Genomic DNA, 21,560 nt, shown 5'->3' with positions numbered 1-21,560 from the left:
AGATTTAAATCAGAAAAATATCTCTTTTAAAAAAAAAAGGGAACGTTTCAAATGTGATCTAATGTGTTTTAAAGGGACAGCGTGGGTGTGGGTTGGTCAGGTTCGATTGACAGTGACCTCGTAATACAAGCAAACACATTTTGAGTCAAACATTGCTCCAAGGACACGACATCACCTTTCTCAAACTGAACACCCACTTAGAACCAGTGAGAAGACAACAGACAAAAACACAAATGCAGAAATATGTCAAGCGAAATAGCCGAAATAGTTTCACACTTTGGCAGAAATGTAAAAAAAAAAAGTAAAAAGCTGAGCGAGAAAATAGGATTTTAGGGACATTATTGATATATTTTGGCAATGGCATAACAGTAATACATAGGACATTATAGTTCTGTCTCTGCACACAAGCTTCATGTGTATGAAAATAGGAAGAATTCTAATTCACAAACTTCCTTTAATCTGACAGAGAGGTGAATGTATTTTCATTTTATCATGTCTATCAGGTTTATCTTTATAGTTTACGGTACATTTATACGTACATGTTGTGACAGTGGCAGTGACTGGCTGGCTTCGACCCTGGTCTCGGAGCGCCACCAGGTTAACGGTATACTCCTCCCCTGGTCTCAAACCAGTCTGCAAAAAGTAAGTGATGGTGCTGGGCAGCTGTGCAGTCATCCCTCCATCATTGTCCTGGGAAAATACAGAAGGTATGAGATGAGTGATGAGATGAATAGCAAAAACTGTTTGCATATTTTGAGTAAATGCCAGCTACTGTGTGGCTTTAACTTCTTCTCTCAGTGGAGATACAAGGGATCTGGCAGATAAAAGACTATCTCCACCAGTAAAGGGCCATCCACACCAAGGACGATAACTATGACGATAACTATGACGATAACTATAAATATATAGTTCTAACTCAAGTGGATGGCGGAGTCCACATCGCAACTGGAAAAGGCAGCAGTGTCGGCGCCCCACGGACCGCCGGCAGACTTTTTTGGTTCATAAAAACATACCTGTTACGTTGCAAAGGCTGCTGTATTACGTATTATTATCAGCTGGAGCGTGCAGTGGGTGCTTGACGCCACTGTTTGCAGAATGGTATCGCTCAGCAGTGTGGATGCTCATATCGTTATAGTTATACTTACGGTTATAGCTATCGTTCTTGGTGTGGACATAAATGACTCATGCAGTTAAATTCTCTGCTGTACATTTTCGAGTTATTTATTTTGACTGATTTGTACATTTGTGGATGATTTAGCGCCTTAAATTCCCAAAGTGTGTGGCGTATGTACTGTATGCTACAGTGATATTTCTCAGGCCATATTCTGCAGAGGCAGCACTCCAAACGCCTGTCACTCATCCATATGGAGGCCCTGCTAGTCCCAGCTGTTCTCAGAGAGCCAGTGTTGCACATGCACTTCCTGCCGACAGACAGATGTTATACCTACTGCTGCTCCAAGATCCCCAAAAGCCTGCGCTATGAAGACTCATATTAAAACATATAACAGCTTGCTACTTTCCTGAATCAAAACTGTAATTAGAGATGCAATCCATTTAATCACCTCAGCTAAATTACTAGGGTGGGCAGTAACACACAGCGGTAATGTTCCAATAACAATTGGTCCTTAATCTCAATAATAGCACTGTTAAATACGAAATTATACAGAATGAATCACCATAACAGTGTGTCCACTCCCATCTCCAGTGTCAGTTTGCTTGTAATTAGTCATCATTCTCTCTGCTGACAAGGTCGCTTAGATGAGGAATGACTGAAGACGTTTTTTTCGTCCTTGTGGAAGTATTTTTATTACCTTAATTTAATACTAATCCTTTTTATCTGTTAGATTGCCCATTTATGCTTTTGGTGACTTATTAGGGCAATTTAGTTTTTCAGGTTAGTCAGCATGCAATTATATGTATATCAATAATCCTCGTACTATTCATGAAAAGCAATATAATAATATTAGATTTGAAATGTATTGCAGCAATGATTAATATCTTAATAACTTTACTGCAAAATAGAATCAAACATCGGATTTTTTAAATCAGTTCTTTTGTGAACATTAATGTTGTAAAAGTAAGAAAGTCCAAATGTTTCCATTTTATTTTTGGCCAAGCACCTGCACGCTGAAAGCAAATTACAGTACACACAGCTGAAAGATATACAGGGATAAACATGTACCCATTCTCTGCAAACACTATGATAAGCAGATTGCCAAAAAGAGAATGAGAAAAAAGGCAAGGATACTAGTGAGATGCTAAAATTAAAAAATACAATTATTGTGTGTGACAATTTGTGAAATTAAACTTTTTTCATGCAATGACTTCTTCTGACATATTTCATATTTCATTTAAATAGACAATACTGGGATCCCAGATATATTTAATACAGATTATTTCTTCAGTATAGTTCCAATGAAAACTGTTAGTAAGGTCTGTGGATTATCGAGAGAAACATGGAATTTCTTTCCGGAAAAATACATTGCTGAATATTTTAAATTACATGTTTCAATTAAATTCACTTCCTTTGTACTAGAGTGGCAGCAGACACTTTGTAATCTGGACACTGTTTTGATGGAGACTGTTTTTAAAAATGTCACTGTTAACAAGGCCACTGCACCAGATTATATAATTAATACCTGCCTGGTGCCCCATCTACCAGAGGTCTGCAGACTCTAACACTGTACCAGCAATGGAGAAAAAGTCAGTCATCACGCCTGTTGATTTCAGACCGGTTGCTTTGACTTATGTGGTGATGAAATGCATGGAAGGAATGAGGGTGAGCAGGCTGCACACTGAGGTAGGCCCACAGTTGGACACGTAACTTGACAGTACAGTCAAAGGCCCAGATCACCCGACATATACAGACCATCAACATTCCAGTCTTCAGGCTATTTTTCAACAAATCATCATCAGACAGGCGCAAAAAATCCTCTCCGATCCAACTCATCCTTCTCCACCTCGAGTATCAGCTCCTCCCCGCAGGCAGACGGTACAGGCATCCCCTAAGCAGGCACCTCAGTGTCCTTGTCCCCCTGTCCATTAAAACCCTTAACTCCACCTAGGCTAAAATATGTATGTATATGCTGTTGTCTTCTTATCGGTATATATATGCTGTTGTCTTCTTATCGGTATATATATACACACACATATATATATATATATATATATATATATATATATATACACACATTAGTCATTTATTTTTTATTTTTATTTTTTTTTACTGTCTTTTGCTGTGGTTTTATACTGCATTGTAATGCCCAAGGCAAATTTCACACTGGGACAAAGTCTACCTAATCATATTACATATTATATTTTATGCTGATTTCTTCAAGATGCAGCTTCAGAGGCTCAAATGAGCAATAAAGATAGATTTTTAGTCATGGCCTGGCACTCTTTCTTCTTCCCAGGAGTGATGTCACAAAGTGCATCTGAACAGTGTTATAAGCATGACATCATTTCAAGTTCATGTAGACATAATGTGAACAAATGCTTTATATAAAGAGAATACTGCAGATTTGCACAGCCTCGTCATGTGTACGCTTTGACCCTTTGCTTGACTATTCAACATGAATCACAATGTTGAGATTCAGGGAAACCCTAATCGTTATGCGTGGTCATGTGTGTGTTTCTGTGTGTATGAATTTAATTTAGAAAAAAAGCTATAGCAGCTTATCCAACAATAAAAACAAAAAGGAATTTAAAAGGAAGCTTCCAGGAAACTGAAACAGCTCTGGTGTCCTTGAAAAAGTCACATCAATTAAATCAATCAATACAAATAACTAAAAATACTTCTTTTGCCCATATATGACTGTAATACTATTGGAACTAATATAACACCAGTACAGTTCTACTGGCAGCAGTATTGATTGAGTGACTGCTTTACAGCTTTATCGATTTATTACAAAAAAGCCAAAAATATAGCATATTAGATGGCATGGTAAGTATGTGCTGGCTGTCTGATTTTTTTAATGGAGTGTCAGATATATAGTGTAGCTGTTTCTAACAGTGTTAATGGCAGGTCTCAAATCTCGCCCTGCCTCTCTCTCTCTCTCTCTCTCTCTCTCTCTCTCTCTCTCTCTCTCTCTCTGTTTCCTTTTCACAGAGTAGTGAGTTCTGTGTTTGTTCGCATAGGCCAAAGCTTTCATGCCTACTTCCATTACGAGATTGTCAAAATTCACAATCCCCATTGCTGGATTAAATCCACAGGGGGGCGGGACTGCCAACACATAATATGATTTCCCCCATGGCGGGAGCGGGGGGGGGGAGCGAGGAAAGATAGAGGGAGGAACACTTACAGAAAGGGGTGGAGAGGAAGAGAGAGGTGAAGGAGAAAGAAAGGGATGGAGGGTAACTTCGGGGTTAGAGAGGAAAAGGGCTGGAGATTCTGACCAAGAGGTGTTGGATGGAAAGTAGAAACAAGAGATTAGGAGGAAATGGAGGAGGGATGGAAAGTGCTAGATGAATAGAGAAAAGGAAGATTGGGTAGAAAGAGAGAGGAAGGCTAAAAGCAATACAATGAAATTAGGAACCCTACTGCTTTTTCCATTCAAAAAATGTTCTTCCCTTAAAACGGCTCAAAATAAACACAAAAAAGCATCTTAACATCAGATTTGAGGCCGGGCCAAAGGACATCTCCCCCTGAGAACACCTTAACAGAGAAAACCAATTACTATGAGAGGGCAAGAGATTAGAGTGCAGAGAGTACCTGAGTTTACAGCAGGAATTAGAAAAAGAAAGGTTTTTGCTTTATGGCTTTGAACCTGGCCTTGCTATGGTTTTAGAAAGGGTTATTCTGGAAAAAGGGTTTAATGGCTCATCCACCTAATAGCCAATAAGCTTAAGACAATCCGCTTGTCTAATTTGGTATGGACTTCAAGTTAAGCAAAACCCCCAAGAAAACCTAAATCCAGTCCATCCTAATCCATCCAGTTATTTGTCCTACTGTTTCTACACAGACATTTAAAGTCATTTAGAGACTGGAATTAGTGAGATTTGAAAATAATTCTTTTCAATCAAGAATATTTTGTTCGGACAACAAAATAAAAATAAAAAAGACTGCTGTTTGTATGTGTGGGAGATTGGGCAGGTCTGTCATTTGCTGATGATTCATCACAAGCAAAAAAAGTCGGCATTTTTTTCCTTCTGTTCTGTTCACACACAAGGACACTTGTCTTTCAGCATGCTGTAGTGCTGTAGTCTTACTGACAGCGGCCACATACACTGAGTGTTCACACAGCTTTACTCTACCTTGGGGATGAAGCTGATCTCCCATCCATCGAAGGAATAGTAGAAGGGTAACCACTGGACCTCCACCGACGTCTCTGTGATAGATTTGAAGACTAAACCATCTGGATTGGAGAGATCTGGAGGGGTAGCCGGAGACGTATTATTTTTCTTCAGTGACCCACACAGCCAATAAATCACTACTCCATCTCATGCTGAAGGTGTCCACTGCTGAACCTTTCTCTTTTACATTTATTTTTCTATTCTGTTCTCTCTGTTTTTATTTATTTTCTTTGTTTCCATCACCTTGATGCTGCACTAAATATTTAGATTGTTAATTATTTGGTGCCTTTTCGGGTTTTGATCAAAACGTGTTGTTTTTTGAAACATACTTAAAATATTTCTATTTGATCAACAATCAGTTTTTTTTCTGCCTATATATGCAATGCTTTTGACAGTACTGATGATAGTTATATTACCCCCCTCAATTCCTTGGGTTAAAACAGATGACTCATACTTTAATTTGGCAAAAATGCTAAAATGACTTTTTTCACAGGCAGCCGTGTCCTCATAAATCTTTCCAGATAATCAAATACTACATTTCGCAATTAAGTTTAGCAAAGGCAACCCAACAAATCATATCTTATATGAAAAATGGTTACATCAAACTTAATTGCCCTAAATTGACTTTATAACTCCAAACTCTGCTATCACTGAAATTAAAGTTACTTATCTGTGACATGAAGGATTATTGTACCAGCTAAGACTGAACTAATGGCAACACACAGTATGTAGCCAGCTGATGTAGAGTGGATACAATATTCTGTTTGCCACTGAAAATATGCTATTACTTATGCAGGGGTTCGGTGAGTTTGCATACCCCTAATAAGCATGGAGGCAGCTAGTATGTTTCTCTGTTATATCTGATGATCTGGCATTAACACCAGCCAGGAGGTACACATTCAGAAGGCGTTCGTGTGTGTGTGTGTGTGTGTGTGTGTGTATTTGAGTGTGAGTGACACTAAGCAGGTGTTACAGGTAGGAATCATAACCAGATGGCACAGAGGAGCAAGTGGTATTCTCACTCTGTTGACACTGAAAAGTATCTTGGGGAGGTTTACAAAAAAAGAAAGGTGAGAGACAGGGGGTGAGTGCATCCGCTGTGTCCATGTGAGAATGCATGTACAGCACTGAATGAGATAGACAACATTTTATGAGATACTGATGTGAGGAATTACATTTATATTCTGTTGGCCATGAAGCAAGCATGAGAACATTTTGTCAAAATGACCCACGGGGCTGCACTTACAGGTCGAAACAATAATGCTGGCAGGGACGCTGATGCTGTTGTTAATGACAGCGAACACGTTGATGTTGTACTCCATGCCTGCCTCCAGGCCCGAGATAGTGCAGGTGGTGGTATTGCCTGGAATCCTTATCTCAAGTTGCACACCTGACAGAAAGACAGGTAAACAGTTTTTTTTTAGAAGCTTCTAGAAGAATGCTTTCAAGACATTTTGAATCAACTGAAACTTCAATTACGACCTTTCTTGCCTCGAAAGGCCAGCATAGCTCTGTACGTACCTCCAGGGCTGCTTGGTGTGTAGGTCACTAAGAAATCAGTCATCACAACTGACCCCTCCCACTCCACCTCAACAGTGTTATCAGTCACGCCTCGTATCTTCACGTTCATGGCCGGTGCCACTGTTGAGACAAAGAAAAAACACAAATTATGTTTACACAATTGCTATTTTATGTTGATAACAATGATAATTATGAAATGTAACCACTATATCACCTTTAGAGTAACTTGGTAGTGTCACAAGTAGAGCCGGGCGAGATATGGCCTATAAATAATATCGCAATATTTTTAGGCTACATCGCTATACACAATACATATATCGATATTTCGAAAATGTCCTCCCTTTGGCGTTTTACTAAAACAAGACTGCAGTTAGCCATTGCACACCTTAGTGGGAAAACTGCAAAAATGTACTTGCTAATTTATATGGCAAGGTTTTACACACCCATGATTCATAATTTCAGTGTAGGCGTGACAATTTCAGTGTAGGGACATCTTTCCTGCCAACTGATCCAAAACAGAGCTTCACAGATAAAAGACTATGACTTGTAGACGTGTGTTCTAGCTGGCAAAGCACTGAACTTTAACTGAATCAACTGAACATTTTTTACTGCAAAAGCTAAACCATGGCTGCATGGTTTGGGACATACAATAACTGCCAGTGGTACAACTCCTGTGAATCACAGGTTTGAAAAGTAATTACCACTATTGCCAATGCACAGAACATCGCTACATTTGCCATTATCTCGCTTAGTAAAAACGGTCTTTGCATCTGTAATCTTTAAAATGATAGACAGCATTACGTATGTGCGTTCCAGACAGTGAAAGAAGCCGGTGCTTGTGGCAACAAGAAGCTGAGTGTTTACATCAGAGCGAGATACAGTACACTGTCATTCACTCGGGCTGAAGTGGAGACCGTCAAGCCATAAGCCTGAGAGGTGGTGTTGAATATAAATGTGGAGGCATAAACAAGAGCTGCCACTGCCAAAAATAACAAGGAGGAGGGGGGAAGGGGGGAGGATAGGTGAAGGACATAAAGGAGAAGAGGACAAGACAGAAGGTACAAACAGTTTGAGCTGGAGAAACGACGAGACGGATTCACAGACACAGGACAGACGAGAAAAAGACAAGATGTGCCTCAGGAGAGTAAACAACTAACATAAAAAGGCAGTTAAGAAAAAAAAAGAGACCGAGAGAGGAGTAAACTGAGTGTGATAGTGTGATAAACAACCTCTCACCCCCTCATCATCTCTACATCATGTGATACAGGACTCTACAACACAGCACTGAGTCCTCCTCGGGGGAACCTTTGGACACTCTAGTAGCCGTTTCAGCTCCATTCTCACACACTCGACAGATGGGCGCATGCTGCACAGTAGCTTGCTCATTTCGAAACAGTGGCGACAAATCCTGCAGCATTCCCTTAGCTGGATTTTTTTAATTAATTAGACTCAGCTTTGTCACGTATATGAAGTGAATAACAAATCAAACGAAGGAGCAATAATCCACGGAGTAGAAGAAGAGTGATTGAATGAGGTCATGCCAGGCTGAACAGACGAACTGCTTGAAAGTAAAGACATTAACTCTAATAGAAAGGGAAGGGCAAACTCCCAAATGGGCACTGAGAGGTTAGTCAGAGGAACTCTTTTACTAAACATACAGCAAAGATAGAGAAGCATTGAGCATCTCACCATGTTGTTGCCTTGTGAAAGCTCATCAATGACCAGTTCATTTGAATGCAAACATACTGTTTAGTCTTTTGTCGCACAGGACTGCTTTAACCTGAAATTCTAGTATCAAGAGAGTTTCGGACCTTTGTGGTTGGGCCAGTGTCCAACTTCAGCAGCAGATTTCACCACCTAACTCAATATCCTTTTTTTCTATCTTTCACTTTAATCACATTTTGATCTTGGGACAGTTTCAAGAACTTCCCCCAGGTAGAATCACCAGACACGTGAAGGTGAAGGTGAATCTGAACACAACTTCTATATTGTATACATGCAGCCTAACATTAGAAACATTATCTCACAAGTAATCGTGTTAAAATGCTTATGTACATACATTGAACGTTACAAATACACTGGTTATATCACCTATATATTTAACTCCTAATTAAATTAAAGGCCTTTCACTCCTTTTCCTAACTAATTCAAATGCTGATTTTTTTTTTCCTTCTCGATTTATGGACAATTGTAAAACCATTTCTCAGGCATGTATCTTTTCTAAGGTTTGCTTCAAAATGGCAACTTGCTGAAGGTTATTCAGGAATCTCGCCCGGGGTCTTTAACTCTCATTAGGTCTAATCAGTATGCTATCATAGGCAGATACAGCAGTATTCACTGAACTTAAACCTTCAAGTTGAAACTCCAGCTGACAATGAAGGTCAGCGCATCATCAGAGGACTAACTTACCTTCAGGCTACTCTATGTAATGGTATTTCTCCTTCTCCATTTGCTTTTGACTAAACTGAAACCTGTAGTGTGAAGTACAATATTTTGGCATTTGTGTGTAATAGAAAACATCGGAATAATACAAAGCTTTAATGCTCATCTATTTTTAGTTTCCACTTTTAAATGATGCAAAGATTTAGTCTGCTGTTGCCGAACTAAATCCCATGACCACTGTACTACGATATTGTTTAACTTTACCTCTGATCCATAGTAGAGAGTCCTATTCTGTTGCATTTTGCCTGGGTTCACACAACTTAGTTACAAACCCAACCATGGGCCTGTATCACAAAGCAAGTTAAAGTTAGTCAGGCTGGGTTACCTGGCTTTACGAAGCCTAACATTGGTGATCCTGGATAACAGGTATCACAAAGCTGGCAGTCAGCTGTCCCTGATAATACCTGTCCAGCTATCTTTAATAAGATATGAGAAGATAAATCAGATCATTGCAGTGACTTAAAGTAATATTCAACAGAATAAAATAAAATAAGAAATAGAATAGATAATAAAAGAACTAATACAATGGCCAAATATTACAGGTAGCCTATACATAATAATAATAATCTACAGTTGACATTAAGTAGTCTTGAATGACTATGGGAAATAGTGTGTTTAAGTGTTTCTTTTAAAGTTGAAAGGATATAGTTTATCATTGTGCTCTTTTTGTAATACTACTTACAATTTTGTGGTGTTCATATGAGTTAAGAACTAAAAACGTTTTGGGGTGTCAGAGTTTTCACTCAAAACAAACCTCTAAACATGACAGAATTACATTGTTGCCTGCTCAAATTAATCACTCTATTCATGTAAAAACCAAAAAAGGTGGAGCATACTGGACTTTTGTTAAAAGTTCACATCTGTTTTGGTTGACAAAAAGGCGGCTGCAAAATACATACTTTCAAAGATCCTTTGTCATGCGAAAAAAAGAAAATCAATTTCTCTTCAGTGCAGTAGAATGCTTCTGGTTTGGTGGACTTTTGTACAGTGTACAACACAATTTCAGCCAAAACAATGATAACAGTATGTGTCGTCAAGCTGCAGAGGCAGACTGTGAATGGCACAAAGACAAATTGTGTCCTTTGCCTAAAGCTAGTGTTGCATTGTATTCCGATACTAGAAAGGTATCTCAATACCCTGCCGTTAAACACAGTACTACACCCCATTTTATTAGTACCGGTACTGAATGGCTGTGTTTTAATAAGAGACGTTGGCTATTTCCTACGAGTTGTGATGAGTTACATGTGCGACAGCAGGGCAGTGTGTGTGTGTGCTGGTTGAGCGGAGGACTGCATTGGGTTTGGGATCCCGCGGGAGAGAGCAGTTTTTAACTTTGCTGCGGGTGGGAGCAAGCGGTCAAAACATAAACAGCGGGCGTTCACAAACACCACTTCAACACAACACAGCGCTTCTTACAGTTACTTTGGTGTCTTCCTAATTTCAGCAGCTTTTCCTTGATCTACTTCTCAAAGAACTTCATCTGAATTATTATTGTTTTGTGGCTTTTTGTTTTGGAAGCAGAGTCTCGCCATCTGTATGAGTGGTACTGCAGCCCGTACAGCAGTACCACTCTGCCTGAACTCCTGCCTGTCTGAAGTGAAAACAAACCCAAGTACAGGGGACATCAGATTACTGCGAACCATGTGATTCTTTTAATTAATAGATTTTTACATTTTTAAATAATAAATAAAAGTTCCAGATTCTGACATCTATCATTGCATTATTTTTCTTATGTTTTAGGTTTTTGCCATAGTATCATTTCATTATGGGTATCGAGATATTTAGGCAGGGTATCGTATCAAAGTCATAATTTTGGTATTGTGACACACAACCTGCAGTTTAAGTTTAGGCGCGTTCATGTCTAGAACGAGCATGTGATCAGGTGGACTGTCACATGTCTGCCAAAATCCTTTAACATCACAGTTTTTGCCTAAATAATATAACTGATAAAAAATAATTTGTAGCACTGAGAGCCATAACTATGTGAGTAATGCAAATGTCAGTTGACACCACTGCTGCACTAAGAGGATGTCAACAATGTGAGAATGTCACCGCTACTTTTTCACTGTAGCATCGGGACTCATTGAAATGATTGTCGAATTCCTCTGCTGTCAAGATTAAATGCCACTCTTCAGCACAAGATGATCTCTGCTTTGTGGGTGGATATTTTTTATGTAAAGATATACAGTATCATATCTCTACGCCTGAAACAACCCTTTTAAATTCAACAGCCTCCATTATTTCTAATGGTGGAAGAATATAGGCCACCGTAATTGAAGCAAAAATACATCCCGCTTTCTTCAGCTTTTGATAGCATGAAACACTTACGCCTGTCACCCTACAGGTCTCTGGTAATTGAACTGCTTTGTTTTGTATTCAGGAAACTATCCCCTACAAGCATTGGCTATTTTAGCCTCTAATTGCAAAGAAATAAGCATTTCGGACGCCCTCACTTGGTATAGATATGAAATGGGAGGGCAGCAAGGAGGAATCAGCTTTAGTAATTTGATTTGCCCTTGCTGTCTATCTATTGCTCGCTCTTCTATCCGTCCTCATCCTTCACTTTGTTGACAGGTGCCTCAAATAGCAGAGGAGCATTTGATATTTTGGCTTGGAGAGCTGGGTGTGAACAAAAGACGAGCATGACTCAGAAACTGTCTCAGCTGCAGAAAATGTGACAGCTCCCTCCCCAGATGAATGTGACTTTTGGTAAATTAATGCTGTTACAGTACACCTTCTGCTGTCCGGCAAGGCATGCGCCCCACCACCTGCATGTGAAGCACAGACAGGTTTGTTTTTCAGGGCTGCACAAATGCTAAAAATGACAGAGCTGAGTTTCCAAATCTGTGGACCTTTCTGGTGTCGTAGAGAGAGAGAGAAAGCTTGTAAATAAATTAAAAAAAGAGGGAAAGATTTATAAATCAGTGCAACGAATCAGATCGATCTACCTGGTCTGTAGGGTTCAAATAGTCAACCAAGTGTCACGGAGCATCATGGGTAAGAAGAACACTACACTTGGAGGTTGAATTACCGGTAATTGCTTACTTAATTCTTGTTAAAGGGTGGGCTGATAAATGAAACCCCCTGCTGTAGCTGTTATCTGCCTCCAAACTCTCAGCACTCCCTGCCTTATCGATGCCAATACCTAACATAGTGTATATACATTTTCGGTCTTATAATGTATTAAGTTCTGGAGCGATTAGTTGCTTAAAGGGGTGATAGAATGCAAAACCAATTTTACCTTGTCATTGCTGAAAAACGACGGGTAAATAGGATTCCCATTGATGCCTCTTTCCTCTGCAAATCTCACACTTTCAAACTGCCTCTGAAAATGGGCAAATCTCAACGAACCACCGAGTTGACGTCAACTCGGTGGCTCCTCCTTTTTTGGCTCTAGTCTCTACCTTTGTCACGCCCCAACATTTACATAGGCTACACCACTGACCTGAGGTCAGCTTAGTCTTTTGAATCTAGGTCACGCAGAATCTCAGAAATGTTATACATTGTTCGTCCTATTTAATTACTAAATTCACTTCTGAGACTTTTTTATGCAGAGGTCAAATATGGGCTGTTTTACGAAAATTGATGGCTAATTGCAAATTTTTGTCCGACTGTGTGTCGCAGTTCAGCAGGAGCTCAGCAGGCTAACGTGACAGTGGCCGGTGCTGCCTCGCCGCCCGGTCTGTCCTCCTTCACAGACCCCGGCTCGCTGTGAGCTAGATGGATCTCCGTCATGACCGGAAGCCCGCAAAGTCATCGTTTCTGGGTTACTGGACTACCAAATGCCGAGGCCCTGACGCAGCTCCAGGGCCTGCAGCTAGCCGCGATCTTTACCCATAGAATTGAAGTGACACTAGCAGCTAACGAAACCCTGCATATTCACAAAAATGCATTAAATTGAAATTCAATTTCTATCTTTAAGAGTAGCCTAAGGGGAAATATCTTACTGTTTGCTGGTGTTATTTATCAAGTGGTCCAAATCAGTTTCTTGTTCATTTTTTAGAAATACTCCCACACTGTAAGCAAACCAGATAATGACACATGAAGATGCCTTTTCTAAAGATACTCACTAGACTGTAATCTGAAGCATGTATTCAAGTTTGCCACCCAAATAAACCTCAGAGATAGTGCCAGCAATTCATGAACAGGAAATGTGCCCACATTACAGTAAATCGCTTTTGGCAATGGAGCCACTCCATCTAATGTTCAGCTCTAATTTTAAAAGAAACCTCTTCCTGCTCAAGAATTCAGTCTGAACTGTCTGAAAGTCTCAGAGAGTCGTTGTGTTGAGTAACTTGATCCTGGTTGCACTGACAGCACGTGTTAAGGGAGTTTCTGCTTCAGGGAACAGAACCCATCTGACAAAATACTTTTTGTACTTGACAACAGTCAAGAGGATCCAACTGACCTAAAGGATCAAAAGTAATAGCCTACCAGAGTTGCAGTCATCTCCTGCAAATCCATCCTGGCAGACACAGAATCCCTCCTTGCAGACTCCCTTCTTGCTGCAGTTGTTGGCACAGTAGACCAGCGAGCAGTCCTCTCCCACGTACCCAGGCCTGCACTGGCACGTCCCGTTGATGCACAGCCCCTGATCCGAGCAGTCGTTAAGACACCTCCCGACCATGCAGTCTTCGCCAGTGAAGGACTCTTCGCACACACACTCCCCGTCGATACACAACCCGCGACCCGAGCAGTCTGAAGGGCACCGCGGCTCTGAGCAGTTGTCGCCTCCAAAGTCACGGTCACACACGCACTCCCCTTCCACGCACACCCCCTGGCCGGAGCAGTCGTCTGGGCAGCGAGGCTCCGAACAGTTTTTGCCGGACCAACCTTCCTCACAGATGCAGCCACACAGGTCGAAGCTGAAGCTGCCATGGCCACTGCAGCCTGGGACAAAGTCCATATGACCTGATAAAGAAAGGTATATACATTATAATGTGACAACATTATGTTTTATTCAAAGTGGCAATACAATCAAACCTAAAGGCACAGTTCAGTTTTGAGGTACTATTACCAGTTCTTCTTTCATTTTGATATAAACTTAGAAATGAACACATACAATCCTCTTTATGTTCACAACAGAAAACTCAGATCCCGGTATGACGGGTAAAACAGTAGTCAAGACATACATGAAAACTATATTATTTTGGGCATTTCCATCTGGCCGCGCTCCTCCTCAGCTGATCATTTCATCCTCATTCTGATGTAATCATTTAACACAGTCTCACTCCCTACTCGTCAAATGTATGACGCATGGTCAAGGACCCTGGCGTCAAGTTTCAACGAAACAGGGGTACCCTTGACGTTATTTTTCGACGAGGGGGTCCGTCAGATAGACATTCATGTTATTCCCTCACCGTCGGATATCGACGAAAGAAAAAAACAACCCCCCCCCCCCTTTAACTCGAAATCTATGACAGTTATTATTGGTATTTTTAGCCCAATAACCACTGTTTTAATCAACATTATTCACGAGATATTATCATGGTTTATATGTATTTATTTTAATGTTATTATTTCGGTCTATTTCGGCCTGGGAAGCTGGGTTGCTTTTTTGTTTGTCTATCTGACGGACCCCCTCGTCGAAAAATAACGTCAAGGGTACCCCTGTTTCGTTGAAACTTGACGCCAGGGTCCTTGACCATGCGTCATACATTTGACGAGTAGGGAGTGAGACTGTGTTGAATCATGACTGCTGGAGATAATCACATTCCCACTGAAGAGATGGAGCGTTTTCAGAAAATATTTGAATGGGGTGATGGTGTCAACGGAGCAGATCCTTTAACCATATTTTATCCTATAATTCTATCCATTCTAGTCCACTCACATTATAATGGCATCATCTCCTGAATAGTGAACAAAGTCTTTACCAGTCGCAAAGGTTTCTCCACACCTTTTAGACCAAGACTGTGCGAAAAAAAAGTCGCCCTCCAGCATCAATATTCAGCTGCCATCCAGCTCCTCTTTATTCATGGTATGAACTGGGTTTTTTTTACATCTTTTTGCAGCTTTTGGTATCTTTGCGTTTGAAAGTCCTGATGGTTGATACCAGAGGGTTTTGTAGTGCAAATATTGAAGGTAAAATGGCTTATAAAGTGTATCCATATACTTTGTTATCATTGTTGACCAGTACTCACCCATGGCTGAGCTCTCCCCACAGCATCCAGACCCACACTGAGCTCTGAGCAGGGAAACTTCTCTCTCTAGCATCTCCACCCTGGTGGCAAGTTGCTGGATTGTGGTTGTTGCTGGACAACCACATGCAGCTTTTGGGATGTTGATGCGGTGAGTAAATGTTACCTGAAGAACAAGAAGAACAGTTTGGTTAAGAGGTACATATTGGCACCTAAGAGCATTAATTAAGCTCAAAGGCCAATTTAAACAACAATTATGGGACGATGCAGATTCTGCTCATTCTAAGTTGTAATTCATCCAAAATCTATCTTTCAAGTATCAAACACTTGCCAGTCTTGTATGTTCGGAAAGTGGTAGAAAAAAAGTTTATAGTTTTGTCTGACAGGGACTTAATTATAAGTATCAAATTGTCTGTAGAAACTTCCTAAATTATCCACCTCTCCCTAAAAGCAAGAGCAGAAGATGGCCCCGCAAAGAATGTGTACAAGCCAATGTAGGCCCCCAAAAACAAGTTCATCAGGGTCATGTGTCATAATTTAGAGGAAAGAGTTGTACTTAATATACGACTTGTTGTTTAGTACATGCTTAGAATATAAATTAATGAATAGGGGAGTGGGTTATTGATAGTTTTTTATGTATGTTTTTTGATGTACAATATGCGAAACAGTGTTCATTTGTAAAACAAGACACATTTCTGACATGTAATCTAATCTAATTATGCTGCAGTGGTGGTTTTACAATATTCCATCTATGTTTTTATCTTAAAAAACTGATCTGAACTGAAACTCACAATCACAATCAATTGTTATTGGCTTGAATTCATGTTGACCACGCCTTTAAAGTGCTCATATTATGCTTTTTGGCTTTTTCCCTTTCCTTTATTGTGTTATATATCTTTTTTGTGCACGTTATAGGTTTACAAAGTGAAAAAGCCCAAAGTCCACCCCAAAGGGAGTTACCATCTACAACAGAAAACACTGTTAACACAGTACAACAAAAATATGGTGTGTTTTGAAAATTAAACCATGTAAACCTATTCTGAAATAACCTCTAAATACAATATGAACCTGAAAATGAGAATAATATGAGCACTTTAAAGTCTACAGTGTATGGCACTCAAACAATTGGGGTACTTTTGTTTTGGGTGACGTATCATTTAAAAAAAATAAGTATCTTCACACCTCACTGTCTAGTCATACTGTACTGCTCTTTATGTTTTACTACTAATTGAGCAAAAATAAAAAATAAATATATTTCTAAAACACCTACCTGGCTGTCAGCATCCAGCGTCTGCTCAGTGTATTCCGTTGGTCCATTTGGATCCATTGGACCATCTACAGAAGATGTGGACCCCAACTCGGCACGAGAACCTTTAAATCAAAAATAATAGGTCTTAAAAGTGTCTAAATACTACAGTTTGTGTGTCTTTATGTGAACACAAGGTGCCTCCAGTCCAGGACAGCAGATAAGATGACTAGAGTGAGTTTAAACCCAAAGACTTGGACCTCACCATCACCGGGGGCAGGTGGCGCGGAGGCATCCAGGTCGACAGAGCACAGAGACTCCAAGGGTACATTGATGTTGTAGACATGGTTAAAGACCACAGGTTGCTCCCGCAGGGTTTCGTTGGCTGAGGAAGCAAAGGGGGGCTGATTCCCCCCTGGGGTCTGTCTCCTCACTCTGGTGGTACGAACCAGCTTGTTGTCTCCTGATGGAGCAGCATGAGCGGCACCCTGCAGAGAGAGACAATATGAAACAAAACACACTGCACGCGGTTTGGACTTGGGAGTTTGTTTTTGTCCTTTATATCTTGTGTTTACAGAACATGACGGAGCTAAGAAAAGAACCGGGGGGGGACACACAAAACAAGATGACACTAATACACATTACACAGTATAAGAAGGATTTTCTCACTTGCTGGAAGACTGACAATACAATGTTCACATTCAAAAATGTGAGTCATTTTCAAAGAATCTGCTGACAGTTCAGTATTTTGAAATTGTGGTTTGTTTTTGTCTGGCAGAATAGAGTGCGGATCGGGCCGCATTTTTCTGCGCGAGCCCGGCCCACGTCCGACAGAGCAGTTCAGAAATGTCAACAGATGAGCGCATCAGCGCACACGGGGCAACAAGCTAAATGCCTTATCGCACTGATGTGACCGAGCCCGACCCGGACCCGGACATCATTTCTAAATATGTCCGAACCCGGCCAGTCGGGTTCTGTCGGGTCCCATCGGGTCCCTTCGGGCTCAGGTCGGGTATCCATCCTCTATGGCAGAAAGCACAGATAATATCGAACAATAGATAAAGCATAAAGCAAGTACCCTTTTGAGGGAAAACAAATAAGCAGAAAAGATAGCCACATGTAGACATCTTGGAAAAAACTGAGTACTATATTTATGACATCTTGTTAAATATGCACTTGCTAGCACTACCTTTGTACAACTTAGCATTTATGAAACCCATTCACTGAATAGCAATTGTCCAAATATAGCTTAGCAACTGTAACTAGGCACAGCAGGTCTGTTGATTTTTAGACGTCTGCACATGTTGAAGAGATGTGCATGGAGCTGTAGTCATTTAAATTAAAATTATTTGGAGGGTGTATGTGTTTTTTAAGCCTTTCCCCAAACACCAAAACACAAGAGTAAGTGAAGGAATGGATTAAAAATGTTAGCATGTCCGCTAAAGAAGCTTATTCCATGTCTTTGTGGCCTTAACTGGTGAGGATGGTGACTTTTTGCCTGAGACATGCAGCTGTAGCCTCAGTCTTTGTATGTAAATAGCCCCAAGCGCATATTTAAGATTCTCTTTTAAAATCAATCAGCCGGAAACCAGTCAACCAAATACCATTTTCAACCAGCTCATGGAGCTAATATTAGCTACACCTGATAAAATCTACCCGTCGCCATTGTAGCCACAACAATATTGACGGTCACTGGCAAGAAATGAGAAGCCTACTTTTTTCTGACATCAGCAGCTATTCTCTACTAAGAGTTTTAAATGTGCTAAATCTGCCACCATTATCACTATGGACTGCAAATTGCACATGCAAGAATGGAAAGCTTGAAAGACGTGTCAACAGTAATTATGGGGGGCTTAGTGAACGATCAATTGTAACACCTTTTCCCTTATAACAAATGTCTTTTTAGGTGAAATGTACAGGAAAGCAACACTGAACTCCAAATCATCACTTCTCTCTTATAAGTGTGGATTTGTGCACTGAGTCAAGGGATTAACATGGCTGCCAAAAATAGTAGATTTGAAATAAAAAATTAACATGAAAAAAAAAGCCCCGGGCAGCTCAACTCATTTTGGCTATTTTGTCCGAACGCATTTTACCTGTAGAGCAAGAAACAGAGCCAAAACTAGGATCCAGCCTGCTGTGGGCACAGTAGCCCTGTTATGTTGCTGTGCCAGTTGCATGCTGGGAAGAAACCTCACCACTCCTGTCCACTCACACCTGTGGAGAAGTGAGAAGAGAAAAAGAGAAACAGCAGTCAGGGATGATGTTTGTGTTGCTTGGAAAATATATAATGTAGCTGTTCCAGTGTAGTTAAGTGTGCCAACATGGAAACATATCTGTTCATGTTTGTCTATTGTGTGTGTGTGTGTGTGTGTGTGTGTGTGTGTGTGTGTGTGTGTGTGTGTGTGTGTGTGTGTGTGTGTGTGAGAGAGAGAGAGTGGGTAGTCTCACTGCCATCAGCTTATCCTCTGTATCAGCTTATCCTCTGTAAATGGTAAATACATGTCTTTGATCTGACATAAAATAATTGGCTTTCGAAGAAAAAAGGGATTGTGGAACTGGCAACTGGAAGAACCTTTGAATGTATTTCACTGTGCAATACCAAATATTTGATCTTTCCACTTGGGAGGAATACAGAAATATTGCTCAGGGAGAGAGTTGATAGATGGATTTCAGTAGAGAAATGGTTTGAGTGATATCGCTGTAATCCCCTCTCCCTTGAGTGGGGAAGTGAGAACAGGGACACACTGAAATAAAAGCCGCACAGAGAAAAAAAAAACTGATGTGGATCCTTCAAGCTGACTGTCACATATCAGCACAGATGAAACGTTGCAGAGCTGAAGTTTGCCTGTAATGTCGCTATTTGAATTTATTGAGTTTTGCCACTATCAGCTGGATCAAACATCTTACTCAACCTGCAGATATTCTATCTCGCACAGGACAGCTGGTATCTTGAAAGTATAAGGACAAGACTCAAAAGCAATTAAATCAGCGGTATGTGTGTGCGTTTAAGTGTCCTAGCAGTAAATTTAAGCACAACTCCTTTGAGTTTAGCACGTTCATATCTATGTATGCGTGAGGCAAAAGACTATTCAGAAGGGGGAACAAAAAACATATTGCAGAAGAGCCTGTATTCAAGAGTCCCTTTTATCACAACAATGCATCTGATGCTGGTGAAGCAGGCTACTGCTCTCAGCTGGCGCCTTTTGTGAGAGCCAGATGGAGGTCTTCTTATCACCTAACTGACTATGCCTTTTTTGATCATTTAGGGTGGAAATGTTGAAACATCAGTGCATTTGCAAATAAATGAGAAACAGAGGGAATCCAAGTATGTGTGAGCCATGCAAACCTTTTAAGTTTTGTCTCATTGAAGATATAAAATGGTTGGTTGTTTTGAATTGATGCAGACTCAGACTTTACTTTCAAGATCTGTTGCACCCATTTGAGCACATCCTTCATTTTATGGCAAAGTGGAACAACCTCTGTGTGTGTGTGTATGCATGTGTGTGAGGTTTTGTATGTGTGTGGTGAACAGAAACACTGACATAAAGAATGTTGACGTGTACAGTATATCATAAAAGACCCATAGGGGAAAGATAACTGGTCATACGTTACAATCTGCAGCATGCTTCGCTTCAGACTGTGCCGCTAATGCTTTTAACAATGACTTTGGCCTTGATAGAATCGACTCCCAACCAATGCTGCCTGCTCTACACTAAAGAGATTGAAAGCATGCTGCTTGAGGGGAGAGTGTTTGACACGACACGAGCCGTTTAACCGGTGAATTCACCAAACAAATGAGAAGCATGCTGATCATGAAGGAGTGAGATGGACAAAGCCAACTGGAACCATCTTGTTCACAGCCATTAGCTAAAACAGCATCCCTTCAGCTGACTTCAGTAGAGGGCTCGCACGCACGCTTCAAACACGTGATAATGATGAATGACACTAAATTGATGTTTCACTCGTTTTCTATAACAAGCATTATGGAAAACACCTCTCAGGAATCACCGTCGCCATATTTTTTTTATACTAGAGTCCTACAATACTGAGTATTTGAGGCCAATAACATTTGTAGACAAATTTCACATTAGTGCATGTTAAGTTGACCAGCTGTGCTAAAGTCAATCTAGGTAAGTGGTTTCTGCCCTTTTCCATGTCAAGGACTCCTAAACTGACACAAGTTAGACCCCGGACCCCCATTTGATAAGATTTTTGCTTTTAGTTTTATTACAGAAAGTGTACGAAACCCATAACCAGAATATGTTCTATATTACATTATGCCATTGTATTACTTATGGATGTAATTAGAGTGAAAATAATGATTCCCCTTTTTGCTGAGGACCCACTGGAACCCCCTCAAGGACCCCTGGTGGTCCCCGGAACCACCGCTCCAGGTTACGTTGGCAATTAATTGGATTTAATTAACTAGAAGTGTACAAAATGAACACTGTCTGTATTTTCCCGATAATGAGTAATCAGTTACATTATTTTCATTATGTTCTTTCCAGGAGACATCCTGAAATTATTAAAAGATAATTCAGAAGACCCTTAAGGCCTTCCCAACCTGGTAACTAAAGAACACTGAGCGATATACAGAATGTACTGATCAGGTCATTTGTCAATGCTGTCTGGGGGACAAACTATTTATTGGCGTCAATGTTTCTAAATGTATTAAAGTGCTCATATTATGCTTTTTGGCTTTTCCCCTTTCCTTTATTGTGTTATATATCTTTTTTGTGCACGTTATAGGTTTACAAAGTGAAAAAGCCCAAAGTCCACCCCAAAGGGACTTACCATCTCCAACAGAAAACACTGTTCACAAACTGCTCCAAACAGCTCTGTTGTAGTCCAGCCTTTAGTTCGTGACAAAGCTCGTCACTTTGTAACACGTTATAATGCTCGCTTAGCTGCTAGCGTGG

At 40.5% G+C, this 21,560-nt stretch overlaps 1 protein-coding gene across 6 annotated transcripts in view; it reads right to left on the bottom strand.

Moving 5' to 3' along the window:
* Nucleotides 1–21,560, bottom strand: part of tnr (tenascin R (restrictin, janusin)) — a 171,472-nt gene that overhangs the window by 64,418 nt on the left and 85,494 nt on the right. For all 6 annotated transcript variants that reach the window (XM_039815425.1, XM_039815423.1, XM_039815428.1 and 3 more), the window contains exons 4-12: nucleotides 18,735–18,855; nucleotides 16,904–17,126; nucleotides 16,663–16,763; nucleotides 15,396–15,558; nucleotides 13,690–14,166; nucleotides 6,814–6,933; nucleotides 6,539–6,682; nucleotides 5,254–5,369; nucleotides 540–690 (exon numbers count right to left, since the gene is read on the bottom strand). In XM_039815425.1, the coding sequence (XP_039671359.1) occupies nucleotides 540–690; nucleotides 5,254–5,369; nucleotides 6,539–6,682; nucleotides 6,814–6,933; nucleotides 13,690–14,166; nucleotides 15,396–15,558; nucleotides 16,663–16,763; nucleotides 16,904–17,126; nucleotides 18,735–18,818 (1,579 nt within the window). In that variant the 5' untranslated portion in view covers nucleotides 18,819–18,855. The remainder of the gene's footprint in view (nucleotides 1–539; nucleotides 691–5,253; nucleotides 5,370–6,538; nucleotides 6,683–6,813; nucleotides 6,934–13,689; nucleotides 14,167–15,395; nucleotides 15,559–16,662; nucleotides 16,764–16,903; nucleotides 17,127–18,734; nucleotides 18,856–21,560) is intronic.

This window comes from Perca fluviatilis, chromosome 11, assembly GCF_010015445.1.
Source record: "Perca fluviatilis chromosome 11, GENO_Pfluv_1.0, whole genome shotgun sequence".
Lineage (NCBI taxonomy): Eukaryota > Metazoa > Chordata > Actinopteri > Perciformes > Percidae > Perca > Perca fluviatilis.
Note: the sequence above shows the minus strand (reverse complement) of the source record. Positions and strands in the feature narration are given on the sequence as shown.